General features: G+C 41.3%; 6 protein-coding genes across 6 annotated transcripts in view; 4 read left to right on the top strand and 2 right to left on the bottom strand.

The window, feature by feature from the left end:
* LOC120959389 (uncharacterized) overlaps positions 1–27,188 on the bottom strand; it is a 29,697-nt gene extending 2,509 nt beyond the window's left edge. The window contains exons 1-5 of the mRNA XM_040382698.2: positions 27,103–27,188; positions 1,035–1,189; positions 814–962; positions 270–747; positions 9–211 (exon numbers count right to left, since the gene is read on the bottom strand). Of these exons, the coding sequence (XP_040238632.2) occupies positions 9–211; positions 270–747; positions 814–962; positions 1,035–1,098 (894 nt within the window). The 5' untranslated portion in view covers positions 1,099–1,189; positions 27,103–27,188. The remainder of the gene's footprint in view (positions 1–8; positions 212–269; positions 748–813; positions 963–1,034; positions 1,190–27,102) is intronic.
* On the top strand, positions 7,776–8,732 carry LOC120956937 (uncharacterized). The gene is made up of 2 exons (XM_040378770.2): positions 7,776–8,187; positions 8,272–8,732. The coding sequence occupies exons 1-2, from the start codon at positions 7,995–7,997 to the stop codon at positions 8,652–8,654; spliced, it is 576 nt and encodes a 191-aa protein (XP_040234704.2). The 5' UTR covers positions 7,776–7,994; the 3' UTR covers positions 8,655–8,732.
* Positions 9,824–11,032, top strand: LOC120959023 (uncharacterized). The gene is made up of 2 exons (XM_040382145.2): positions 9,824–9,954; positions 10,467–11,032. The coding sequence occupies exon 2, from the start codon at positions 10,506–10,508 to the stop codon at positions 10,932–10,934; it is 429 nt and encodes a 142-aa protein (XP_040238079.2). The 5' UTR covers positions 9,824–9,954; positions 10,467–10,505; the 3' UTR covers positions 10,935–11,032.
* Positions 14,731–15,440, bottom strand: LOC120958550 (uncharacterized). Its single transcript, XM_040381429.2, has 2 exons — positions 15,051–15,440; positions 14,731–14,944 (listed from the first exon to the last, which is right to left on the bottom strand). Exons 1-2 carry the CDS (start codon positions 15,308–15,310, stop codon positions 14,827–14,829), a joined length of 378 nt encoding a protein of 125 aa, XP_040237363.1. The 5' UTR covers positions 15,311–15,440; the 3' UTR covers positions 14,731–14,826.
* LOC120958549 (uncharacterized) lies at positions 14,927–21,520 on the top strand. The gene is made up of 4 exons (XM_049608495.1): positions 14,927–15,018; positions 20,144–20,529; positions 20,592–20,724; positions 20,856–21,520. The coding sequence occupies exons 2-4, from the start codon at positions 20,164–20,166 to the stop codon at positions 21,053–21,055; spliced, it is 699 nt and encodes a 232-aa protein (XP_049464452.1). The 5' UTR covers positions 14,927–15,018; positions 20,144–20,163; the 3' UTR covers positions 21,056–21,520.
* A 367-nt stretch (positions 27,189–27,555) lies between the features above and the next one.
* LOC120954777 (keratin-associated protein 19-2-like) lies at positions 27,556–27,852 on the top strand. The gene has a single exon (XM_040375009.2). The coding sequence runs from the start codon at positions 27,556–27,558 to the stop codon at positions 27,850–27,852; it is 297 nt and encodes a 98-aa protein (XP_040230943.2).

The raw sequence follows: 27,852 nt of genomic DNA on the forward strand, positions 1-27,852 counted from the left end.
CCACTTACGCGTTCTAGGTGTTGCGGTACGGTTATGCTTTTCTCGCAGGCATCCCTTTGAATGTCGCTTAAGCGGTCCATTGCCGTCGGCAGACATGGTGTGTAAGTGAAGGTAACGTTCGGCGTCGGATAAGCATATCCTTGACAGCTTAAGTTGATGTGACTTAAATTTCTTAACACACAGTAAGTGTCCATCCGTACGATAGGTTTACCTACAAAACGAATAGTATGAAGCGATGAAACGATCACATTTAAGACCTTCCTTTTTACCACTTATTAAAATGTGCAGATGCATCACTTCCAGCCGCTTGTTGTTCGTTATCTTAACCTGAAACTGTGCACTCGCCTCCATCGTTGCATTGCGCACACTGTACGCCACGACACCGTTCGTGCGCTGCTCGTTACATTCTTCCGCACGGTGGCGAAAGTGATCACAGAACCGTACGGCGCCCGCCTCCCGTTCGAGGCTAATTTCTCCCTCGAGCAGCGGTGCGTGAAAGATGGCCAGCTCGAACGTTCCATCGCTTTGGACGTCCAGCACAGCAACACCACCACCCAAGCTGTCGGTCGGTCGCAGCTCCGAAGGATCGTCCGTGGCGGACACCACGAACAGGCTCATGGTAGCGCAAAGTGTGTCAGTGGCACAGCAACGATAGCTACCGACGTGTGTCCTATCCACCGCTCGTATCGTTAGCATTGCTCCGTGCGTGTCGAATCGGATCGCGCTGAAAGGATGTGAACTGAGTGGCTTGGAATTGGAAAGTGAAATAGTTTAAGATAGAGGGAGCAATTAAGCGGAGCGAATTTTTGTTACCTCCTTTGGATATTGTGCTGCTCCAGATCCGTTGGATGAAAAGTACCAAAGAAAATGCTTCTGCCCGGTGGAAGCCATACAGCGCAGCTGTATCTTGCTGTACTGGACCGCTATTCTTGGACCACTGATGTGAATGAGGGATGCTTTTGCTTGGGGAAATAGAGTATAAAATTGTAAAATATAATATAACGTCTTAAAACTTATGACTAACAATGACTTACCAATGCTGAGCGCAACGCTGAGATTCACTAATATTAAAACTGTTTTGCACAATTGTTGTACCATCTTGTTGGTGGAGTGCAGGTTTTGAGGTATATTAGTGCGAATTAATCCAAACCATCGTACGGGCACGACATTCCGAGGGTGACTGCTTCTGCTGTGCGATTAAGATAGAACGTGTTAAAATGCAATTCTTGCCAATGATTCATAACACGTTGGTAGAACCTTCGTTCCCGCTCATTCACTCCCCGCTTGTGCGGCCGTGTAAACACACAAACAAATAACGCAAATTCACGCATTCTCAGATTGGGCGTGTGCTTGAGTGATTTCACAAGGGATTTTTAAAAATGTCGCAGTACTTTGTTATCTTTTTAATTCATTAATTAAACAATGTTATCTACGTGCTATTTTTGTTCAAACATTATATGCTATGTATCTAATCCATAGATTGATTCAATCCATAGCTGTTCAAATCGACAAATTCGACTTTCAACTACATATGACGCAAATTAGACGTGGGAATATCTCCAACAAAATGTACCGAAAAGAAACTAGTTACTTTTGGATGAGTAATTCGTTACGCTTACAGTACAAGTAAGGGAGCGTTAACCTTAGAAATACTCAGAGGTAGATCAGAGAGGACTAATCGATATATAAATCGGTGAATTACTGTCTCGATGGTTAATTGTGAGCTAGCGTGAAAGCGAATAGAATCATTCTCTCCTTCAATCCTTGAACTGTAGACACAATTGTTTAACAAACTTTATTTAATGTAAAGTGTATTTTGTGAGTTTCAATGAAAAATCCAAATTTATCGTTCATTTTTGTACGATTTCTAAATAGAATGCTTGGCTACTCTCCTAAGGACAGGATTTTCTCGAGATACGCTATTACCGATCGAGAAGTAACCGCGTAAGCTGAATCAAGCGCTAATTTTGATGTAATTTTGTGTGGTGGGGGGGGGGGGGGGTTTAGCCACTAAATAGTGATAATTTATTTAATATGATACTGACTTAAAATTATAAGTATAAACCTTTTTGAATGGTGCTTAAATCCCACCTCTAGTCCAAACCCGCCAGAACAGCGAACGCCGATTACTATTATGTAACTGTCAGCGCCATAACTATGTCTTACCATTCGAGAACTGGGTGTTAGATTAACGATAAGAACTTACAATCATATTATCATTCCATGTTATCGCTTCATATCGATTTCTTATTTGTAAGCATACATATTATTTGAATGCTTGATTGCAAAGATTTAAAGGGTTTGAGCTCTAAATTATTTTGTCAAATCCGATATCATAGCCGCTGACCAGGATATATCCAAAGCACCTCTTAATATAAACTAAACAAAAAATCGAAAATGAATAAACAGAGAAACAAAAGCTTTAGAACTCACAACAGCAGTTGCGGAATACGTTCAGTATACGAAATCAAATGATAGGTTTATTCAGCAGAACCATCAATCCCGCGTTTTCTGGGATATTCTAATGATCATACATAGTTGATTTTAACACATTCAACAAGGTTTGTTATTGATCGGTCATGAGCTTCCCGATCTCAAATAGTGGTTATAGTGGATATTGGATTCCAACTATCAGAATGGACAAACACGGCAAATATAATGCATCAGGAAGGTGATTGCGCTTCACTACGAGCTCCTGCTGAACTATTTGGCTCTTTTTGCCCTGATAGATAAGAACTAGGCCGCAAGGCACTGTATCAAATTTGAAGTTATGCTATCAAATCTATAAATAAATTGGGAAAACCGCAATGTATAGACGGATCTATCGTCAATTCCTGAAGCGGTCAGTCAAGTAGGTGTCATGTCTCAGTGCTTCAACATGTTTATGTAATTTCAGGTTTTATACACGCTACGATGGCATTGTCCTATGTGGCAATGTCTCCAATTTCAATCAAAAATATAAAGATTGCATAGGTTTCTATAATAACAGATACACAAAGAAAAACAATTAAAGCCTTGGTCATCATCATCTTCCTTGGTTGGTTAATGATCGAGCAAATTAGTAAGGTACTAATTAGTTGAACTAGAACTTGGCCAACACCGGAAACCTCCGGTTCAATGCGTGCTTCAAAGCATGTTACAATTCTGTTGGCATCAACAACATAATTAGATAAATTGTTATTCGATCACATGTATTTATTAGATTTACATCATCCCCCAACGAAGAATCTGCAGTACAATCTTCTCACTGACTGCTGATCTTTTGATGTAATATGATAGCATTTATGCTTGTCTCTATTTCTGGTCCTGGAGAAACAGATTGAATCATTTAAGATCATGAGATTCATTCGAGCCGATTGCTCACTTTGTCACATTACCCCACCCATACTATGTGTCTGACTCACCGTTGCTGAAGGCGTTGACACCTTGATCATGGCTAAGCTGCTGTGCCCTTGAACTGGGCCGCGATGTCCATGAACCTTGCATTGGTGATCTTCAGCTGGGATGTAATCGTTGAGAATTGTGGCGGAAGTTGAAGCAGTTAAACATAGTTCTATTTCCCAATGAGATGAGTAGATGGTGGAGATCGTTAAGCATGGGATCTTGATTTAGATTTTGATGAAAATAATTAAAGCTTGCGTATGGTAAGTTCAGCATAAACATGGATTGAAACATGCATACACGAAGCTGGTGGTGTATTTGAAGATAAAAATGCTTAAAATCCGACGGCGACGGTATATCAGAAAACTCAGTTCCCTCGCGCAATTTTAAAACGGTCAATAGATAATCAAAACGATCATTTTTGCATGAACGACACTGATAGTTGCGGTTTGCTTCTATATATACACACACACTCGTCAATCATTTTTTAGAATAATTGGTCAGTAGTTTCATGGCCTAATATTGATGCTGTACAATTCTGCCAAGGTTATTGTAGCCTTACACACCAATAGTGAACAGTAATGATCACCTATCTGTCCGATCTTCATGCATTACGCTCTTAGCCTAATAGCGAACAATTAAAATGGGGATTCACGCAAATCAAACAGTACTAAGCACCATAAAACACGGACCGCTCCGTCCATTCGATTAGTTAAATTTGGAGCTTTTGCCGTTGCACAAACCAATGGAACGTCCCGCCGTTCTCCGTTTAGTTTCGGGTCCATCACGACGTTGGACACTGATCGGTGTGCTTCTATTGTTTACCGCCGTTGTACACATTTCATCCGCAATAGAAGTGGGTGGTAATGTTGGCAAGCAAACTGGGGCGAAGGTTGCCGTCGCCAAGCACACCACGTCCGATCATGTGCGGGAGGTCCTGGGGCGTGTCTTTGGACGGGACGATCACTCCGGCAGCCACAGCTCGAGCTCGAGCGACGAACGGAGCAGCGATCGGAGTGGTGGCCGCTGGGGCCGAAACCGAGACAACTGCCGGTACGTGAGCCGGTCGGGGAAGTTTTGCAAGTGTGACTGCTACGATCGTAACGATCGCTCACGTTCCGGGCTTTTCGGTTGAGAATGAGTGACCAGCAGCGGGTGATGCTTTTCCGCCCTTTCGGAGTGCAGGCTGAGGGTTGATTGTGTCGTGCATTTTGGGGGAGACCAGTGGGAATTTGTGGGAGTGTTTGTTTAATAAGCGTGGTGAATTCCTATTGTGGTAAATAAATCATGGCTTGTGGCTTTTTGGTGCAATTGTTAATATTTGAAAGATTTTCGTTTTTTTGTTGGTAGCATAAACATCAGCATAAACATAATCAAAATGACAACATGAAAATCATAGTCCATAGTGTAGATTTCTTACAAAGTAAGATTACTTATATATTTAAGTTCGAAAAACCTCCCTCAAATTTCGTCTCTTATTTAGCGGGACTATTTTGCATTTTTATTGCTTATTTTTTAATGTTCCGATAAGTTACTGAGCTTATTTGGAGATTTGTTAAGTAATCTTTTAAAATTTGTGTCTTTCGTAAAGTTGATTCAAATTGAAACGCCCTTGACTATTTAAATAGTTTTCTTCATATTTGGTATGTTTGGAGGATGGAATTAATAGAAAGTTTCTCAACTTATTCCTTATTTCTTATTTAATTGATAATTGTTTGTTATTTTGAGTACAATTATATGTTCGTAACACTCATTCGTGTTTCTTTCGATGAAGTAAACTTTTAACCTCTGCTTTTGATCTCCTGTGCGTTAGTGACGAATATTCATTTAATATGATACGTCAGAGATCGGAAATGATGACATTTACTGGGCCCTAGATTCAGCTATGATAGCTGTTAGCTTGGATTTCCCATTCAATCTTGTATTTGGCCCGGCCTTGTCGTAAGGCCAATTTTGAAGGCAGACCTCTTCCACGAGCTGTTGGTTGTATTCCTGTTGAACATTTTCCAGTCCATCCTTATACGTCAGTTCTACCAAACGTTATGAATCTTTTTGTAATCCTTATCGAATTTAAACTTATTTTTTGAATGTCGAAATAGTTTTTTTTACAATGTTATTTATGCATTTTGTGAGTCAATTTGTATGAAAAGTTCACTTTGCAGTTGAAGTTAAAGTTCTCTTGACTCGAACCGAATCGAAATAAAATACAGTGGAGCGCCGTTTATCCGGATACCTTCCATCCGGCTGTCCGTTTATCCGTACCGTTGAGAAATGGCAGTTCAATGCAAAGGTGATGTTGCGTTTTGAGGAGGATAATTGTAAAAAAAACGGTTATCGGAGCACTTTTTCATTAAAAAAACGATATAATTCATGGCCCTGTTTCAAATATTCTGATTGGAAAAACATGAAGTTAATAAAAATTGGCTAGGTTTTACCAAAACATATTATAAACTTTATAAAAAATTTCTGAAATTTGTGATAAAATATATACTTTGCCTCATTATCCGTTTTATTCGTGTATCCGGGCGAGGTCGAGTCTCGATGAGCCCGGATAAACGGCGCTCCACTGTAAGCTTGAATATGATTATAAAGCTATAAAATAAAATTCCTTTCCTACCATTCACTTGATGCTTGTTTTCCAATGCAGGGATAAATAAGCATGTAGCTAATAAACTTAAACTTTAAATAAAAAGAGTTAATATAGCCCAATTTGCTTCAAGCATTTCTGCCCATTTTGCACCAGTTTTGCAACATTTGTATATTTTGGTTTTAACATTTTAAGAAGAAGCATTGATTGACACAAATTTGCACAAACAAATTGTAGAGAATGGCCATATTTTTGTCAATTTTTTATGAAAGGTGCTCATTTTGCCCCATTTTTCTTTACCATACAGTACAACTATACAGTCAGTCAAGTATTTGATAGGCGAGGAAGCTTCCGAAAGCACGCCAACAATCTAATGTATTTTATTCTTCTTTTACATACTTTTTAAAACAATTTTTATTAATCAGACCAAACGTCATGAAGATAGTATATTGTTCAAAAGCAAAAGAAGAACTTTTGTAAACTGATTTTGATTATCACGTTCCGCCTCTTCCCTCTTAATGTAACAACCAATTTGGCTGGATAAACGAAAAAAAAAAACAATTATCGGATAATCATACTAAAACAAATTCCTATAAAAAAGAGGAACAAAAATAACACTCCAAGGAAGAAGGCACGTTCCCGTATCTTCCACAACCCATAACAAATACATTTAAACAATTGTAAATTAAAACGGTCCACATCGTTGTGCCGCGCCGTCCCTTGAATTCCACAGAAAAGTCTCATATCCTTCTATGTAGCAGCTGACGTGTGTAAGTAAAGATTGTATCGCATTAGTTTCGGTTTTATGCAAACAGAACCGGCCAACCCATCCAGCCCAACATTGTTAATCTCGCAATTAATTGTTGGACGACGATGGTGATGTGCTCCATGCTAATGGTTTACGTGGCTTCTTTGCACACCACAACTCTCCACTAATTAAGCACACATACATGAAGGTATTTTTATGGAGCGAACTAAAGTTTCGCATTACTTTTGGCTTTGTTTTGATCTCTTTTTTCCTAATTATTTGTGTGTTTGTGTTGATTTCCTGTTTGTTCGACAAACGATCATCGTGCTTCGGTCGGGACTGCCAAACACACTGCCCCGAACTATGAAACTCGTGTTTGCGCTGCTTTTGTTATTGTCGCTTTCGTGTTTGTTGTGTTTGTTTCGGCTAAATTCCGTTCTGATTCGGAATCGGATTCTGTAATACGCTAAATAAAGCGTTTGGTTTGAATTTGCTGCATCATGATGATATTCCACTGCTGCTGCTGGGCGATAAACTTGCTAATTTAGAATGTCCATCCAAACGGATGAGTCACACTGTCTCCCGATGACTAGGTTCATTTAGCATCCCTCTTCCTCCACGGAGGTGGTTCAATCCAATGTCAATGTTATGAACTACACCCTGTACCGAGAGGGGGAGACTCGATCGTGGCAAAAGGGACAACGGATCGGATAAGAAACCGGTTAGCGGTTTAACAAACCCTAACCACACACGCGGCACTGCGAGGTTATTGCGCTCGCCGTGGTCTATTTCTAGCTATTCCTCTCTCTCTCTCCCCCCCCCCCCCCCCCCCAACTACAAGCGAATGCCCTAATGCATGACTAGGCTTTGTAAAGTGTCGGCGTATAAGTGGTGTTTGATACTTTGCCGAAATCTGGCCCAACCCCAGTCGCCCGGGGTTTTTGGTACATAAAACGCCTAAAACCATTGCATTGTTTCAGCCATTTATGAGCCATGAACGCGCCAAAAACAACAACGGCCAGAACAATGTCCAGCCTTGAAAGGAAAAGTTGGACCTTCTAAAGCTTGCGTACCTTTTTACGACCCTTGCGGATGATGTAATGGACAAGGAACAAAGTGTTGCATTGTTTAAGGTTCCGGAGTGCATACTGTCACCAGACCTGGCCGACCGATCTAGCCACAACTGCCCAAAAACCTCCTATTTAAGGGACGCTTCTGGTGTTACGGTGGACATTACATCTTTCGTACGCAAATCAGATAACATCCCGTCCATTCAAGATGAGATCCGCGGTGAGTGTTTTGCTTGTTGTGCTAGGCGCTGCAGCTTTGTGCCAGGGCACGACAACCGATCGCGAGGATATTGCAGACTCTAAGGATTCTTCGCTGGCGCGATTCCTGCAACCCCTGGAGGCTAGGCTGCGTGACGATCAAAGTGTTCCGGAGCGTCGTTCCCGGGAATTGAGTTACTTAGGTTAGTAGTAGTAGTAGTGCTATTAGGAATTACATTTTTCCAATAGAGATGGGATCTTCAACGATCTTTTCCATGCATTTGCAGGCTCAGGTTACAGCTATCACCCGTACGCTGGACATCATAACCCACTGTACAGTCCGTACAGTCAGCAGGGCCTGTACAATCCGTACAGCTTCGGTGGTCTGAACGGATACGGTGGTGCAGGTGTGGCTGGATTTGGCACGGCGGGTGGCTACGGAGGTCTTGCTGCTGGTGTAGGCAATGGTGCATACTTTGGGTCGGGTGCCGGAGTTGCCGGATATCCTGGCGCTGGAGTACAACAGTTCGGCTATAATGGGCTGGTAGGTGGTCAGGGTGTTGGCAGCTACCCGTACACTGGAGGATGGAATGCGGGCGTGGGCCAGACTCCATACGCCAGCTACGGTAGCCAACTGGGAGGATACTACAATCGAGGGCTGTACGTTTGAAGAAGAATGCTGCCGATTTCGAGATGGATGGATGAGATGACTGATAATAAACATGAACGTTAGCATATTGCTTGTTGATCTGCAAAATGAGAGCTATTTCTTAGTCTGTCTGGTATTCGAAAGTAGTCCCCAGTCGGGTATTTCATTTGCATACCAATTAGAAAGTTTGGTATGAGGAAATGGTGGATGATTTTTTGAGGTACTGTGAACGATCGTGGTTGAACTCCAATGTTTACCGATCGCAAGGAAACAAAGGTTCTAGAAGGGTGATCTTATTTAGTTGAGAAAGAAAGAAGATCGTCCAACATACGAATTGACATTGCTTCATAGCATCCTTTCAATGTCTCCAACAAAAATGGAATAAATTTTGCGTTCAAATCTAATCTTGAACTCACCTCTTCCTACAGCAGGCACTACCCAGCGAAGATCAAACAATGGAAGATCAAATTAATGTCCCGTTCATTAGGCATAGTTTGGCATTCCACTTCTAATGTAACGCATTCCATTAAAATGTATTCTGCCATTTTGTACGGAAAAAGCAGCTTCGTGACGTCAAAGTGTGTTGTTATCTCTTCCCCTGAAGCCCTACTCTAAGGTTACCGATCGACAACACTAGAAGCTACCACCCCGTCCGTATTTACTGTTTACGGAAATGAACGGCTTAGAACCGTTCGCTTACTCACCCGCCCGAGAGAGGGAAATCCCACAAGGTTGGTCACAGATAAACTCTTAAAATCCATCACCATCCATCCATCCTAATCGAACGACAAAACACGGATGCTGTTGTCGCGTAGAATTGCGCCGCACTGGCACTTTTCGACGCCGACGCCTCTGCGTCGGTTGCTTCTGCTAAAGACACGCCGTCGTCGTTCTCAAAATGTGTTAAACAGGCCTCGAAAAAAGAAACAAATGCTTTTGTTTTGTATCTCTCGTTTCTTTTTTGGGGCTGAACCACGCATTCCACGCTGGAAGCAGATGATGGGAAATAAATGTTCTCTCCCCACTGGTGCGGCTGCTGCTGGTTCACGTGTTGCTCGGCGAGACCGGAGCCTAATGGGGCGAGTCACCATCCCCCCACCCATTCTACGCCCTCCCCAGATCTTCGCGTGGAAGACGAACAAGACGCGCTGGGCACGCAAAAGGTCCATGCTCCTGGGGTGTCGCTTGGATTCGATATACATATAAAAACGGCGCGATCATCACCGGGAGACGATCAAACGGTGCACAACCATCGAGCGCGCGAAACCGCGGAAAGCAAAGTTTCACTACGGTTGTTTGTTCGTTGTTGCTCTTTAAGCAGGTAAGCCACAGCCCTGAGCGTGTGTTTGTTGCTTTCGTGGGACACCCTTACAAAAGTAGGCCATCTATAGATGGTTCTAGAATAGCGTGACAGCGTGACAGTGTGACAGTGTGACAGTGTGTTTTTTTTGCCGTTTTCGTGACGTGAGGTGCTAACCGGCGTGTCCGGTCGTGAAGGGGGCAAACACAGTAAGCTGGGAGTTGCAGTGTTTGTGCTAATCGAACATTCCCGCCACATTACATCAGGGAAATAGGGGATTTTTGCTGTTAGAAGATGTACGGCAATTTGAAAAAAGCATTGTCAGGCTGTGCCAAAGTGAGAACAAGAATGTCTGGAGGTACCATACCCTGGCCAGATTTAAATAACAGTCGTGACGGACACGTTAAGTGATCAAGATCTTATCTTGAATAGGAACAGTTCGTTGCCAGTATATTGGATAGCAACTCAAAGCCTACTACACTTGCAAGTCTCTACTTCACGTGCCTAATCCCGAAAACATCTCTTTTCACCAGGTTAACAAGTCACTTCCGACGCACTTCCGACAGACAAACATGAAGACGCTGTACAGCTTACTCGTGCTGGCCGTGATTGCCAGCCTGGCCGTAGCATACCCCGCCGAATCGCAGGAAGCTGCTCCTGAGCCAGCGGCGGCGGCAGCAGTGGCAGCAGAACCGGTCGAGTTGGTGCAGCTGGTGCCGGCGGAAGAGCAGAATGCTGCCGCCGTTCCGGAGCCGGTCAGCGATGCGGAAGGTCAACGATCGAAGCGTCACATCGGATTCGGCGGTGTCGGCATTGGCGTGGGCGTTGGGCTGGTGGGCGGTGGGTTCGGTGGCTATCCCGGCTTCGGGTACGGCGGTGGCTATCCCGGCTACGGATATGGTGGATTCTACCCCGGCTATGGATACGGAGGTGGCTATCACCGATACGGCTACCGGTACGGTGGATATGGTGGCGGCTTCGGACACCCGTACTACTTCTAAACTATGCCTTTGGTGGTGACACTTGTGATGGTGCGTGCGTGTGTGAGTGTGGTGTAAGACAATAAGCCAAAAATAAAACACAAAACTTTTTAATCTCAGCTTTCAAACGGGTTCGGTGTTTTGTGTTGTGCTGGTTTTTGGAAACTTCTAGAAATTTGAAATAGGGAAATCGTGAAAGAATGGGAGCTAATTTTGCGTGGGAATTTCGCTCGTGTGCGGGAGATGCCGCGACTCTTCCGACACAATGAGGGGGATGAATGGTTCTCACAGAACGTCTGTAGTGCGTTATGTATGGCACAAGGTCAAGTTGGGTGGCAGTTGTTAAGTAATGAGTGAGATTTGATGCCGTTTTTTTTGGGAGATGATGTCTTTTTGGCAGATTTTGTTGTGAAATTCAACCGCACGCAGCGTTCCCACGCGATGTTGCGCATTGCGTTTGTAGATGATCTCACTGATGTGATCGCATTAGCGTGTTTTAGATATCGTTGTGACTTATTGTATATTAATTGGTTTGCAAAAATTAGGGAGGACACTTGCTTTAAATCGCCAGGGACTTTCAATGTGATGTTGTAAGGTGAGAAAATCTACAAAAAAGCAGGTGTTCCGTATTGTATTGTATATCTTTATTATTCTTCGATTGAAGCTGATGACTTTAAAGGCTACAAGCATCAAAGAAAGAATCGTTATTTTAAACCTGTTTTATTCAATCGCCATTTCTTCCACCCCTGTACGCGAGAAAAGTCAATTACAACGCATCAGCTAAACAAGTGACGCGCAACTGACTTTGTGTAAATACCATTCAGAGAGAGAGAGAGAGAGTGAGAGAGACTGGCAGAGAGAAAAGGATACATGCTCAAAGCTACATGTGTAATGTATTGTCATTGCATGCTAGGATTGACACTTCTATTTCCGTACTTCTCACGGTGCAATGCACTCTTCCTTTCCTGTTCGTTGCACGATGCCGTGCGCAGCAGTACTGGGATTCCCCGGTTTGGCAAACTTTTTCATTCGCACATTCAAACACGTTTCTGTCAATGAAGACGACACTACACATGACGAAGAGGGGGTGAGTTTTTACTACACTACTCTACCCACCACCCCAGCGGCGGTCTGTTTTGATTTAGCGCTAATTACAATTTTTCGTTTCAATGGTTTGTTTCGATCAGCAAAAGGTCCGGTTTGGTATCTGTATTTGATTGGCTGCGAAGGAGAAAGTGTGGACAGGAGATACTCTCTAGCAGCGCCCGATAGAAGGGTCAAATATTTAGCAAGAAATGCTGTTTTAAAATGTGCCACTCGAAAATGCATAAATTAGCACTATTTAAGCATTGACACTGATATCATCGCAAAAAAAGTAAAAGCAAAAACAAAAACCTTTAAGCATGAAGCAGAAAAGAAGAAAGAAAGAAAAGAAAAAAGGAAGAAAATAAGAAAGAAAGAAAGAAAGAAAGGACAAAGGAAGAATAAAATAAAAGGAGAAAACCCCGAAACATGTTCATCGAACAAAATGGCCACCATGGCCAACGTTTGCTTGATGTGGCGCAATTAAAGAGGAAACTGTTTAATTTCTTATGTTGTGCAACAGTTCGCGGGCTTCTTCTTGTATTGGCTCATTAGAATTCATGATCGCGACCACGAGAGTGATCTGAGTAATAGGGGGGTTTTTTCGAGAGGAACATTTCATTTCTGGAACCATTTCGGAAGGTGATGAACCTGTTTATCTCTGATTAGCATGTCTTTTGCTAAGCGCGATGCTGTGTACATGGTAATGAGTAAAGATTGTTCGTTCATGTACATAAGAATGGCTTATCTTTGATGTTGATGTTTCAAGCTACATTTGATAGCTCTGTTTGTTGATTGTTTTTATTCAGGGGAAATCAGGATTGGTTCGACACTTTGACGTTTTAGTATTTATAGAACTTTTTGATGAAAAACATTAGTATAAATTATTTATGTTAACTGTTTCGAATATTTCAGGTCACATTTCACTGATCAGAAACCTGTCAATTGTCAAAAAACAACAAAATAAACACATGATGGTTCTGATTAACAGCCGATGTAATTGTTTGCTTCTGGGACTTAAGGAATTGTGGCGTTATTTCAATAAAATTATAGTTTCCGTGTTAATAGTATTGTTTTATAAACACTATTGATTAGTTCTGTATCAAATTGCGGAATTTTTACATTATTACATTACATTATATAGAATAAAATGCCACCAAAACTAGTGTGGCCAATGGGAGTATAATCGACACCACACTTGGTAGTAGTTTAATGCTTATATCTAGTATGTTGAAAGTGCCTTTATTTTCTAGAGATATCTTGTAACTAAGTGCGGTAAACGCTGGGCAAACACTCAATTAAAAAATTCCTTAGAAGCTATGAGACTTGTGATGTCAACAAACCAAGCAGCTTATTATAATTATTGAATTGCGAGCTATTATTATCTTATAGTCTGGGCCAAACTGTTTAATATTAGGTTTAGACTTATTAAAATAATATTATTACGGCTTCGGCCGTATTTTAGGCTTATTTTTGACCGGCTTAGGCGTAACTGAAGAACAAATTAATCGCTTCTTTGGGATTAAAATGACCAACGTTCGACTTATGGCGCTCGAGTTAGCAGTGAAAAATAAAATGCAAAAAAAAAAACACCCTTCCATTTTATGAAAAAAAAACAAAGATTGCTGTAAGATACTGGCTACACGGTTATTTGTTTTAAACGAATCCGGACCATTCATTCCCCAAACCAGATGCTATCTCCGCAGCTTCTACTATGTGGAGCCTGGTTCCATGCTATTTGTAACGAAATGTTTGTCCTTGCTTGTAACTTCATTTCTTTTGCATATTTCAATAATGTTTTGTGTTATATTTGCTTTCAGAGTTTGTTATTTTAAAAGTTATAACCAATGTGTCGAAATCATCCCACACAAGGTGTCGATCTTACCCGCACTGCAGTCTTGATGCAACAAAAAACAACACATTTTTTATCAAAATGTTATCAAAATCAATCCAGAAATCGTAGTTTCTAGTAAGATGGTAGAAAATGAATAAAAAAAACCTTTTTAAATGTCTACTAGTAAGTTTACATTGGCAAAAGTATTGTAAGTCGAAACTACCCACAGTTCCCCTTATTGCATATTGCTGCTACTGTTATTATCTTAATTTAAAATTAACTTTATTTGTAAAGACTAAAAAGCAAACTAAGATAATTTTGTAATGATCTTTCTTACTTCCCTTCCTGGTTGTTTCATCTTCTCAAGGATAAGCAACTGTTATTCTTTGTGTATGGTACAATGCAAGCGTTTCTATCTTGTGTAAAACCCCTGCAGGGAGTTGTTAATGCGTAATTATTGATATAATCATCCGCAAACGCCTTGAAGCGATCATATTATTAAGCTTTGTTAAATAGATAGCTACTGTTTTTTTTTATATACGATATATTCATCCTTCGGTTAATGTTACGATTAGCCATTATTGTAGCTTTTTCTGTATTTTTATTGATAAAGATGTTTGCTATGTTTGTGCGTTGTATATTTATGTTTGACTTTTGCCCTTTTTTTATTTATTTATCTTTTTGTTGTTATTTTATTTAAAATTAGTACACATGACGCACAGTCGGAGAGAGTTTGAGATAAATAGGTAGCGAACTGTATACGTATATACAAAGAAACCATCATTGCAAAGACGACACATTGAGAAAGGATGAAAAGAAACCGTATCCTTTGTATGTGGTCCTAAAGGTCAAGCAATTTCTCAACATTTTCACCGGCCACTGGTTGAATGAAAAATGCACTTTACTTTGTTATGCCATATCACAATCGTTCTTTATTAAGTTTCTTTTTTAATTTTTTGTTATTTTACACTTTACAGCTCATACAGCGCTGGATGCTCAGTGGAATCCACCCCGACGATATCCTCCATATCCACCACGGAAGCCGCCATAACCGCCGTACCCACCCCGGTAGCCACCGTATCCTCCTCTGTATCCTCCGAAGCCACCACCGTAGCTGCAATGCGAACAAAAACACCGAAAGCAATATTAATAAGCAACAGCCCAATGGAACATGGAACCGCTGAGGGGGTAAGTGTTTTAAACATGGGTGGTGGACTTACCCGCCATAGCCTCCGTAGCCGCCGCCATATCGATGGTGCCGCTTCTCCCGTGCCATTTCGCCCATCGAATCCATCTCAGGCTGATCGTAAACCGCAACCATATCCTCCAGCGTTTGCGGCTGCTGCTCGTGCATCATCGGATCGTCCACCAGCATCACCATCATCGCGTCACCGTGCTGCTGCATTCCGTCGTCCATTGGGGCGGCTCTGGCCACAGCCACCACTGCCACCAACAGCAAACCACACACGAATAGCTTCATTCTTTCACCTTGTTTCACACAGAATCTCACTGCACACTATACACTGCTGGCTTTCCTTTCCGCTAGCGAGCTCTCTGGCGCGTCCGTTGTCGTTCTAGATCGGTTTGTGTGTGTGTTTTGTCGGGAACATCCGAGCCGTATTTATATGAGCGCGATCAATGCGCCCGCGATCAACCCTTCCGCCCGCTCCCCGAAGGGACGTGCGGGGATTTTTGCGGCTGCGGCGGCGCACAGCAAGAACATTTTGTGTGGCGTGTGCCCCGTCGTATCGTTTGTCATCGTCGCACGACGCAGTTCTTCCTGCTTGGCAGGGTGTCCTACACCTCCCCCCCCCCCCCCCCCCCCGGTCCCTCCCTTCCACTGAGAAACGGCAGCTTCTCGAACGTCGTATCGTTAGTACAATCTCACCTGGGTCTCGCCTGGGATGGCACGCGCGGGGACAGGTTGGGTGGGTGCGTTGGTGTTGGAAGTGCGTAAGTTCTCCGATGTCTCATTAGCCCGCCAGCGCTCATATGTGTGTGTGTGTGTATGTGTGTTGCGGTGCATGTTTTCCGGCTTAGCGAAAAGGGCAACAGCAGCAGCAGCACCATCGATGCCGAAAGGAAAGAGCTCACCGTTACGTTAGACGACGAACCTGTTATTATTGTTGTTTTTAATCGTATAAACTGCGGAAACTGAACTACTTGTTGCTTTTGTTTTCGTTTTCGGTTTTGTTCCCTTTTTTTGGATTGTTTTTTTTTTAGCTTGCTCTCCCTCATAATTTGTTTACTCCGTGTTGATCCGCGTGATTCTCAATCACTGTGGACGCTTCGGAATCGAAATCCACTGTCCGGTCGTTTGCCTTCGGTGGAAGGTGGGGCAATTTTGTGAATGATTTTTAACGCGGAGCCGCAGACCCAGTGAACCGTTCGAAGATCTTTGTTTATCGTCGGAGGTCGGTTGGGCTCGTTTAGCAGGTCCCAAGCAATAGGGTTTTCCGAAATCTTCACCTTGTTTACCGCATAATGAACACACCACACAGAGGGGCGAGAGTGGTGGGAGTGGTGGTCGAGTCGAGCGATAGTTATGTATGGTGCGGTGTGACCAGTCAAGGGCGGTAAATAGTCCAATGTCAACAATGATGAGGCAAACTGGCTTGATTGATCTTTTCATGATACTGTGTCATGATGATTCATCATTGTTACTGATGCGTCTACTATGACGCCAAATCTGTCGGAGCCACGTATATTTTAGGACAAATTTCGAGAAACAATGACCTTACCAATGAAATTCTTTGAATCATTTGTAAATTTCTCTTTTCACTCTGTGCAAAAGTAAAATCTTTCTTTGTAATGTGAAATTATAATGGTCAATCGCATTTCAATGACAGCAAATCGTAGTAGGCTACTTGTGGATTTGCTCCTGGTGACGATATTTTTTCATAATTCCATCGTAGTTCACATTGATTTTAATGCAACAGAGCGATTCACTTCATTCTTCAGCTGATCGTCGAATAAAGCAGTTGAGTTTTTGGTAGTGTGACGGTGAAGAAAATTTCCTAAAACTTGAACAATACTGTACACTGTTTTGTAAGATAGCCTGACAGGAACAGGGCACATATTTTCTGTGATCGAAGCTTGTGGAAGCCGGTTTGAGCATAATCACAAGTAAGTAGGACTACCTCGCGTCTACCTTTACCGTTTTATACTTAGAAAAGTTATAAATCTTACCAAAGATTTCACTGATTTTCGAACGCATTGTACTAAGATTCGCAAAGCATATTTATGTCATTTTCTTTGCACTATCAAGCATATTCGATTATTTTAATCGAGGCGTCTTGATCTAAAGCTGAACATTGTTTCCGGGATTCGTTTACTTAAAAGCAATTAATCTAGTTAAGAAAGGCGATTTAGAGTTGTAATTTGAGAGAGACTGTGGACCGATTGTAAAATCAATCGCCTTTTAAAATTATCTTTATGCTTATATAGTGAAATCTAAGCCTCTAAGGTTAACCTCCTAAAGACTTACAGCTTAGAGAGGCGTTTATCTTAGCGAACTCAAATCATCGTAGGTATTGCTCCTGAGACAAACCTGCCATGGGTAAAATTCCCTGTACTGAAATTTGGCTTTCGACTAACACCAAACAAAATATTTCTGAAAATTGCCTTGGAAGCAGTACACTTACAGAAAGAACAAAAGCAAGGGCAACTGAGGTTTTCGTGGTTTTGGTAAATTTTTCACAAACCCCGTTGCTCGCGTTTAGCGACGTTACGATCGAAGTTAGCCATACTTTCGTGACAAAAGCTATGACAGATTGCTAGAAGCAACGAGTCGTCCCAAAAGGATTTGTAAATCATTTTTAAATGCATCTTTGCTGTTACAATGTCCCAGTAACAGTCGGTTATTATCGAATTTGAGATATTCATAGCAGTTGATCCCGTAGTCGAGTGCAATTACAGTCAGTTGTGGTAGGTTCGGCCGCGCTTCTCAAACCGTTTCGGTGAGTCAATGCGCGGAGCGTCAAATTCGTCGCGTATCGGTTACGTCAACCCGTTCACACTTACGCAAAGTTCGAAAGAAGTACTTGCTAAGTCAGCGGAATAGCGGACTGGATCGACCTTGCGCGTCGAGTTGATGACCGAGGCGGAATCGGACACCGTGGGGGAAGTTGGGTGGAACTAGTGCAAACGTGCACTTTACTTCGATGAGGATAATGCTGATCGATCAACTGACTGAACAGCTGATAACCAAAAGTGGTTATCAAATTGGGCAGAGCCGTCGGCGGAATCTGCAAATTGGTGAGATGCACCAGAACACGAGTGATTTACGTGTCTATGGAAGGTGAACTGACTTCGCCATCAATTCAAGCTTTATTTATAACAAAGATGGTGTGAAATTTGTGACACATTTGGCAACCAGATGTTTGTCAAATGTGAGCTTTCGTTTGGTTTTCCGGTTTTGGTTTTTTTTTACAGGGGTTTCTTAAATTATACCTAGCGTGCCTGTGTTTTATCAACTATCCGTGCATTGTGAATGCGGCAAACGTTTTCCTGTTTATGCCTGAGTTTTACGGAAGTTTTATTGTTTATATGTGGCACGTTTTTCTTATTTATGTTCTGGGGTAAAACACAAGAACGTTTACGCTTCTGGTTTTTAACGTTTCTTTCCTGGCTGCTGGCTAAGCGCATACGTTAAAACAAAAGAACCATCCAAACAAACGCTTCTGGTGGTTAACGTCTTTTTACCTGGCTTTTGGCAATGCTAAGTTAGATGTGACCTACTGTTAGCAGTAAATCTGCTACACAGTATTCAATAGTGAACGCTTTTTAGTTGAATGCTGTATAGTTGGCTGAAAGTTCATTAAAGAAGCATGCGTTTGTATAGAAAATCCAATATTTGAAAAGTTCATAAAAAAACTTATTAGCCGCGTTTCGACGAAACGATTTCTGCTTGCAAACTCCTGTTAAAATCACCGTTTCCCATGCAATGGAAAATCAAACAGAGCTGGGCAAATCTTATTCATGCAATTTTTGTCGATGGCAAGAATCTTTACTTGTAATCTTTTACTAGGTGCATCGAAAACTGTGTATTTTGTTATTTAAACTTTTTTTTGGATGCCTGCACTTGAGAGAACATTCTTTTAAAAGTTTTTAGTGATTTTCGTATTGTAAAAACATGTGTTGATGTGTTGACCAGAATCGTGTCATGGAAACGCAAAACTGACTTTTCATGAAAGTGACATTATTTTGAACGATAAACTATCGTATTATGTTCTGCTATTTTTTATTTTCCAATTTAAATGTATTTTTTAGAGATATTCGTGAAAATGCAAACACTGTTTTTGTTATTATTTTCGGCAGGCTGTGCTCCTATTTTCGGCAACGCGAATATGGGTCAGAAAACGTTTTAATTAATGCCAATAGGTAGACAAAAATTTTAAAAACAGTTTTACACTTTCACTTTCCTAAGGTTGGTGTTGAAAATTGCTTAAATTATTAATTTTATGTTGCCCATTTTGGGCATTTTGCTGCCAATTTTTACAGTCACTTTGATGTAGGCTACAAACAAAGTAGGCATTCGAGAAATGAGACTGCCTGACTGACGGCTATAGAGTACGGCTCCGACTGGCTCACAAATTATTGTTTTTCTCTCAAGTCATTGGATTATGCATAGTGAAATTGGTGATATTTGATACAAGAAATGTGGTTTTATGTGTCGACATACGTATTGTAGTGTTACTCTTGTCAACTTTTTAATGATTATTCAGCAAAATCAAAAGTATGTTATTGTTCCATGTTTCGGCAGGAGCCCACAGCATTGATCTGTCAAAAATCAACATTCCCTGTGTACCTATACCTATGTATACTTTACCTTCTTGAATAAAAAAAAAAAGAGTCAACATGTTCGTTCCCGACATCAAACCCCTAGTGCAGTGGTTTTAAACCGGTTGAAAACCGCTGCCCTAGTGGAAAGTGGATGGTGATTCGATATGATACGATGATAGCGATTTCGATGTGAAATATTACTCTTTGGTGGATTCTGATATTCTGTAACAAATATCAAACAAAATCCATAAACTGTGCATTTAGCTATTACGTCGTTAAAAATGTCTTCTCGTTTTGATTTATGTAAAAAATATGGAGTATTGGCACTTGTAATTGGTGCCTACTTCGATCTCCAGGGTGGCCACTCAACCGGGAAAACCGGGAAAACCGGGAATTAGCCGGGAATTTTATTTTTCCGGGAAAAAAACCGGGAAAACCGGGAAATTATCACAAACTTTTGTCATCACTGTTTACCATCGTACTAATATTACTAATCGATGAGGAACGTTTATGCGTTTATTTTTTCCAGTGACTGCCCGGTTTGAAACCATGGAGGAGCGGATTCTGTCGTTGGAGCGGGAGGTTAAACTAAGAAACCTTAAGCTATCCCGAATAGAAGAAAAATTGGACGAGCTATTGTCGATGTTGATCGAGCAAAAAGTAGCTGCTCGACAACCCGATGCGGAACGGCATTCGGCAAATGAAGATACACAGGTACAGGAGCAGGTGCCGCAGCCGAGCAGCAAAGAGACCAATGCGATAGAGGAAACGGAAAAGGATAAGGATGACGAGCAGGAACGTCATGAGGAGGATGAGGCAGTGCCAGAAATCCCGGTTCTGCCAGTAAGAACCGTGAATGCATTTTTAACATTGGACCATAACTGTGCCAGAAATGAAGCGTTTTTACAGCAAATGGTAAGAGTAAACGTGGGAGGATGACCATTAACCGGAGGAGTTAACCGATTTGTATCTTTCAGGCGGAAAAATTACAACAGAATGTGGTCGCATCGCAAAAGAGAGACCGGAACGCCAGACGAGTGATGGAGACGCTCGTCACGAACGACGTTCTATGCCAATTTAGTTGGTCTGGAAGAGATGCCATCACTGACTGTACGTATTTAAGCGCATTGTCGTCTATCTCTCTCTCTCTCTCTCTCTCTCTCTCTCTCTCTCTCTTTCGCTCGCAAAATCCAAATCTAATCTAAATTTTCTTTCTTTTCGCTCTCTTTTCTCTTCACTAGCCTCTTCACCTAGCCTCTTCCCCAAGTACAGGTTTGCAGACCTGTCTGGCATTATCGCTCTGCTAGTCAAAGCCCTCAGTTTTGGGCTTAATGCAGAGCAGACGGAGCAGGAGCGATTCTCCATTCTCAAAAATATTCGCAGTGTCGTGAAACATTCATCGCAAAACAAGAAGCGATTCTGCCAGACACGAAATGAATGAAAGCTCCTGTAGGGGGGTGGACGTCGTACGTGACGAGCGTCTCCATCACTCGGCTCACGTTCCGGGCTCTCGTTTGCGATGCGACCACCTCCTGTTGTAATTCTTGACGCTGCCTCATGCTCATGATGTTCCTGCTCGTCATCCTGATCCTCATCTGTTTCCTCTATCGCGTTGTGCTCTTCGCTGCTCAGCTGCGGCACATGCTCCTGAACCTCATCTTCATTCGCCGAATGCCGTTCCGCATCGGGTTGTCGAGCAGCTACTGTTTGTTCGATTAACATCGACAATAGCCGTGTCTGCTCGTCCTATGTTTGCTCCATTCTGGATAGCCGCGGGTGAGACAATCTGCTCGCCCGATAGCCCTATTGCAACATTGCACCTCGGTACACACTTAGCACCGTATACCAGCATACGCGCACCGTAATAAACAAATCCAGAATCCTCTTTTGTATGCATTCAATTCAAGTTTTGTTTCCAGTTGCGTCCGCTAGCTGAATTAGAAATAAATGTGCAATATATCACACGCATGTTTGCTTAGATCGTGTGTCTTTTTAATACCCCCAACAACAGAGCCGATCGCAAAGATGCCAATGCCAATGGTTGTGTTGTCTCTCAAGTAGCGAGATCGAAAATGCATGGACTTTGTAGCCGCAGCGGATGAAAATGTACGCATCAGTTCAATTCACTTTCATCAATTTGAATATCACTTTTTGACAGGATAGGTGAAGACTTTTGCAGAAAAAAGCTTTCTGGAGGCTAGACGAATACACAAAACACTCTTAAAATCTCCATTCAGAAACAGAAGCGATAAAAATCAGCTTTCTAAATTCATACACCTTGGGATAAGCCCACCTGTATATTATACCCACTTAGATAGCTGCTCGAAAACTGCGATACAATGCAAACAGCTGACAGGTTGAATTTTTAGCCAACGAACTTAAAACCAAAGTGGGTAGAAAGGAGGTGTCGTCATGTAGAACAATTGGGCATCGAGGCTTTAGAAAAAAGCACAAAACCAGGATTCGACGGCAGTTGTCCAATGCGACAAATTATTTGGATTATTTGGACAAGTATTTGGATATATATCATGCGACAAGTATTTGGATATGATATATGAATTGTTTTCGTTTAATAAACATTTTTTTAGCATTCAAATTTGGTATTTTGCATCCACAATCCATAAATCGGCATTTTACACGTTATAATGCAGCTGCTGCCTGTAAACAAATATCGACGGCTGTTGTCAAACTGAATCTCAAAATGGCAACATGCCAAACGCTAAGAAGACACCTCCTCTATATTCCACCTTGCTTAAAACGGAAAGGACCCCTTTGACAGATTAAATGTCAAATCAGTACAATTGCTTCCAGTTCGGTATAAATTGCATTTTTGCTAACAAATTGAAACCGCTAAAAGCCAGAAATATTAGAATTTTCTGCACGAATCATATCAAATAAACGATAAAGTGTATAAAAGTATTAATATAAATTATTAACTGCGAGTAATAAATAGTATTTTAGTCAAAAAACGTGAAACTCGACTTAGGCGGCTTTATTCGACTCAAAATTAAGAAACCCCCTGAAATCTCCTGCATCTATTCGTGAGGTGCATCATCAGCGTCGTGCGAGTAACAGCATAATGTATGGCTGCTGTTTTATAGGAAATCCGTTCTTCGCAGATTTTTATGTTTTCTTCAGTGGCTGGTTGGTCCATGACTTCTGTTTACCCTTTTTTAAGGTTGTGTGATGACATCTGTTAATCAATCATTGATAGCAGATGAAAATATCTTTGCCACGTGGTAAAGTCTTTACATTTTAGTGTCATGATGGTACAAAGCAATATTCGTAAACCCTTTTTTGTCGTTTTTTCATCAGTTGTTTGCTCATTCAAAACTTCCAAAAATATAAAGAATGCATATTTATATCGCTTAAGATCTATAGTAGCCAAGTTAGATCCACAAACGAGCGCACGATTGAAAATTTGTACAAATTTGATAGATATCATGCCAAAAAATGGTTATCAAATGCGTTGTCACACCTCCAGATTGGATATTATATTGTTCAATTATTCACTAATAACTTTTATCCAGTTTCAATGACAAGTATCCAGCTTTCCCGTAATGCCCGTCTCTACTTACCATCCTCTAGATAACGATTTTTGAAAACGCTGTATGGTATAATAATTTGGAATTGATGTATCGATAAACCACGGCACACGAAGCATAGTGAACCGAGTGTCAAATTTTGAGATCCAGGAATGAATTTTTCCACCAAACTTGGGTTTCATTTCGTCCAAAGCAAGGTCCTATAAATTACTACAGGTTCGTTTATACAGTGCACATTGCACAGGGGTTTCATACAAAGTCCTCAGCAACGATTTCTTCTTTCTTACCAATCTACTACTTATTCATGATGGCGACCAAAATTAGAGTAAAAAACACACCTGCAGTCTATTTAGCCAGCATGGTTCAAAACACAAAACACAAAGTTCAAATATCAAATTGTTTCAACTTCCTTGATTTGGTTCAAATTGTGTTAAAAATGATATTCTAAAAGAGCAGTTAACCCGCTCGTGAAGTAACAAATAAACCATTGGGAATTTTATTGGTCAAAATTGTTGTCCCCACTATCATTCTTCATACAACATGCCGGATTAAATGTTCCTGGCAACTGATTGCTGATTGTGATAATAATTCGATTGTATTGGGTTTGGTATGTCTGGTGGAAATTGTCAATTATTGATTTATCACTATACCATATTTCAATAAGATAGGAAAACAAGTATTTTTGGGATTGCCCCTTTTACTCGCATTTCCTAAACCTGTTTAGCTAGAACCCGTTTGGAAAAGTCATATTTTTTGTCAGAAACATCCGCAAAATCCGCTCCACTGATATTCCAAGCACCTAGCATTAGAGTTCAGGTGTTTGTTTTTTTACGCTGACTCAAAAATCGGATACACTTCCATCTGCACGTTGCGAGCAAATCTTTCGGCAGGCAGTGTTGGTCGGTTCAAGTTCACCCCCCACCGTACAGAAGAGGGCATCACTTTCCCCACTCGTCACAGACCAGTTATGTAAATTGATTTAAACAGAAAAAAAGCTCAAACCAAGCCCATCGGCGTGCGGGTGCGAGATTTGGGCCCGCCGAAAACAGAGGCGATCATCTTTGGCCAGTCAATTGCAGACAGTTCCATCAGCCGGATCATTTCGGGGCAGCATTTTCGTGAATCGCGGAAAAACAGAGCCAACGCCGCTCGCTTTTTGTCTCGCAAGCTTCAGAAGCAAAGTAAAGTGACTTCAGTGAAGGAAAAATGAAGCTCCTTTGTGCCGTGCTAGTGTTGATTGTGGCGTTGCTTCATGTTGGCCACACGCTAACACCGATCGACTCGCCGGTCGATATGCTGGCGGAAGAGAGTCAGCTTCACAACGATCAAACCGTGGCGGAAGTCAACGACGAGACTGTGCGGGAAAAGCGAGGACTGAAATATCAGTATCACTACAAGGAAAAGAGCTTCGGTGGAGGATTGCTGCCGTTCAAGCATACGGTCGAGAGGAAGGTCCACATCAAGCACGGACACCATGGGCTGCTCGGTGGACACTACCGCGAGGTGACCAAGGTCAAGCAATTCGGATTCGGACGCTAATTAAACGATGAACGGCGAACGAAATAGTGGACCGTTATGTTTACACAACAGTGCAGGATGAAGCAACAGCTGATGATGATTGCTGCTGTTGAGAAGGTCAGAGCACAACGGATAGTGTGCAGGCGGCGGAAAATGGAAAACAAATTTGACCTGAATTTGGGAAACAACGAACTGATACAATAAATATATGATTTTGATAATAATTATTACGGTTTGTCTTTTTTTTTTATGTGCAGTTACATAAGATCGCAAGATCTTGCGTCGACTTATTCGTATATGCCTTGTTGTTGGACCAGTGCTTTCGATTTTTGGAATAAAATCAAAAGCTCCATTGGATTCTCTGATCCAATACAAGCAAAAGTTGAAGATTCAAAATGATAAATGAATGTGGTTGAAGAATGTACAATAAATGCTAATAATAACGACAGTCAATTCATCATGCAGTTGGCGTTTTTATACTGAAAACAAATGGCTTAACCAAATTTCAGGCTAAACATGATTCTTTGAATGTACTTAAACCGGTATGATTGCGCATTTAACAGTCAATTGAGAGATTTAAATAGCATTTTAGTTGGTCTTTGCAAGATTATGTATGAATCCACTTTCTGTTAGTTTCAACTCATAATCATTTATCGTTGTACAATGTTTCAAAACTTTACTTGATATTGTAAATTCCCGCTCTCTCTCTCTCTCTCTCTCTCTCTCTCTCTCTCTCTCTCTCTCTTTTTAAAAGTCATTTTGAAATAATTCAATTCTGGGATAAGATAGATTTGTTATATGTTGTTGTATATTTTGTGATTATGAAAAGCTACTTTACATCATTTGCATGGTATTGTTTTAATGACAACAATTTTAAAAATTATCAATAAATTTAAATTCTTTTTCGATGTAAATATCACAAATTTTAATCCACTTCGTGCTGAACATAACAAATAACCGAATAAAAATTATGTCCGTTCTCCAATACCAGTGTGCGCGTGGCACTGAGGGACGCTCAGTGGTCATACGCGTTAAATGCTTTTGATTCGATTTTGTACAGCGGTACGCTTTATTTACGTTTGCACGATGCATAAATACAACCGTTCTTCTTAATTGTCAAGGCCAAATTATTTAGAGGCCAGCTGATTCTTGATTAATGCATACAGGCTTAAACTACCTGCATATTTATCTTGCATTTGACTATTTTATAATAATTCATACTCGTTCTATGTAAAAGTCTAATGTAGAACGAGAATATTTAGATTTATTTAGATCGTTATGATTTGAATATAATTCAATTTTACGATCCTTATCATTTGCTACCTACTGCAACTACTTGGAGTAACGTTCTACATGCACCTGCCCGGTATACACAGGATTTTGAGCCTTTTTTAGTAGCACGCAGCAGCTACAGGGGGAAGGTCCATTCTAGACTTGAACTCACGTCGGGTATGTTGTGAAGTCGTGCAAGTTTGACGACTTTTTAGGACCTTTAAAAGTAGTATAAAGTATAAATAAGGTTTGATCTTTACAATAGGTAGGACTCCTCTGTGTTAGATAATAGATAATTGTTAAGACAATTTCAAAAAAGTTACAATTTATATTCATTAGTTTGGGACACATAAATTGTGATGGTCCTACTTAACAAATGTTCTTAAATCCTATAAGCTTCAAAGCTAATATCACTGAAACACTCAAAAGGCTTTTCAAACATAACACAAATTCTTCACCTTGCACATTTAAAATAATAAATAATATGAGAATAAAAAAAGCACTGATGAAACATTCTCGGCTTGAACTGGTTTTTAAGCTGCATATCAATAGTGATAAAAAAATAGTAATACTGCAGCAGGAAACGGTTTCTTTTTATCATTTCTTCACTGCAAAACGCTTACTTCCGAACTTAACCCTCGTTCTCATCTTGCCACAAATCTTTTGGCGCGAAACCTGTTCAGCAGCTTTCAATAGTTCTACCGCGCTTCACTTGTGTGCATATTTACTTTTTGCATTTTGAAAATCTACACGAGCTGTGATGCTAGACGACACAAATGTGTTTGATTTTTGCTGTTGTTTGCACACTGATTCCTTTGACCAGAGAGGTTCTAGAGAAGCTGCTGACAGTAGCAAGCTACAGTACTTTGCGAGCTGCGAAACGATTAAAAGCTTAACACGCAGGATGAAACCCGCGGTACACTGTTTGCTTGTGGTTTTAGTGTTTGGTGTAGTGATTGGAGAGGATCAACTTGGCGCGATCGCACACGAGAGAGGGAACGTTGTACGAGAACGTAGATCACCGTTCTTGTCATTTCCCGGGGGCGGATTCGGTGTTGGAGTTCGATACGATGATACTCGTTACCGTAGTATACCAGGTATGCAATGCAGCGCAGGAATTTTGTTTATTGTAAATCAAATGGGTTTTACTTACAGGGTTTATCTTTCAACGATATGAAGGATACTACGGAAGCCGAATTCCCGATGCGTATGTCAACATCTCCGACTAACATCACTGCACAGAATGATGAGTTCCGATAAACAAATGGCGCATTACGTTCTTCGTCTCGGAACTTTGTCGTTTCACGCTTCCCAGCTAGCTTCCCTTCCTCGACATTCTCATCATCCAGATAAATCGTTATTAGCACCAACATGCCTCGTGGCAAGCCATCTCATCGTCTCTGTCGTGTATGTTTTCGGAAGCGTGTTTGTAAAGCCTGTTACGACGATTTGCTTGAGTGAAAATTAACGCTTCTCTCATCTCGGCTTGGCTATTTAAATCCTGTTCCGGTGTTTTCGCCGATTTCATTCGTCTTACAACCGGATTATTGAAGAGCAGCAATTCGGAAAGCAATCGTCTGGAGTGAAATTTTTCCTAAATCACAAAATGAAGTGCGTCGTGTTGTTGGGGATTCTTACTGTAATCCTGAGCCTTAGTATAGTACCGACACAGTCAAACCCTGTGCCACAGATTGGATTTGGAGTTGGTTTAATAGGTCCGTACAGCGGATACGGTGGATTAGGATACGGAGGATACGGTGGTTACGGCGGAGGATATGGGCATGGCTACGGTGGATATGGTGGATATGGTGGATACGGTGGCTACGGTGGCTACGGGCATGGTTATGGATACTACCGACGAAGACGACCATTCTTCGCTCCGCCTGCTATATTGGTTGGATAA

Source organism: Anopheles coluzzii, chromosome 3 (genome assembly GCF_943734685.1).
Source record: "Anopheles coluzzii chromosome 3, AcolN3, whole genome shotgun sequence".
NCBI lineage: Eukaryota > Metazoa > Arthropoda > Insecta > Diptera > Culicidae > Anopheles > Anopheles coluzzii.

Excerpts from the sequence above, each read along its gene's own strand:
- LOC120958550 (XM_040381429.2), bottom strand. The coding sequence starts at position 15,310 with ATGAAGCTATTCGTGTGTGGTTTGCTGTTGGTGGCAGTGGTGGCTGTG. Across the intron at positions 14,945-15,050 it reads GGCTACGGAGGCTATGGCGG|CTACGGTGGTGGCTTCGGAG; the intron begins GTAAGTCCACCA and ends TTCGCATTGCAG.
- LOC120959023 (XM_040382145.2), top strand. The coding sequence starts at position 10,506 with ATGAAGACGCTGTACAGCTTACTCGTGCTGGCCGTGATTGCCAGCCTG.
- LOC120954777 (XM_040375009.2), top strand. The coding sequence starts at position 27,556 with ATGAAGTGCGTCGTGTTGTTGGGGATTCTTACTGTAATCCTGAGCCTT.
- LOC120958549 (XM_049608495.1), top strand. The coding sequence starts at position 20,164 with ATGGAGGAGCGGATTCTGTCGTTGGAGCGGGAGGTTAAACTAAGAAAC. Across the intron at positions 20,530-20,591 it reads AAGCGTTTTTACAGCAAATG|GCGGAAAAATTACAACAGAA; the intron begins GTAAGAGTAAAC and ends TGTATCTTTCAG. Across the intron at positions 20,725-20,855 it reads AAGAGATGCCATCACTGACT|CCTCTTCACCTAGCCTCTTC; the intron begins GTACGTATTTAA and ends TCTCTTCACTAG.
- LOC120956937 (XM_040378770.2), top strand. The coding sequence starts at position 7,995 with ATGAGATCCGCGGTGAGTGTTTTGCTTGTTGTGCTAGGCGCTGCAGCT. Across the intron at positions 8,188-8,271 it reads CCGGGAATTGAGTTACTTAG|GCTCAGGTTACAGCTATCAC; the intron begins GTTAGTAGTAGT and ends ATGCATTTGCAG.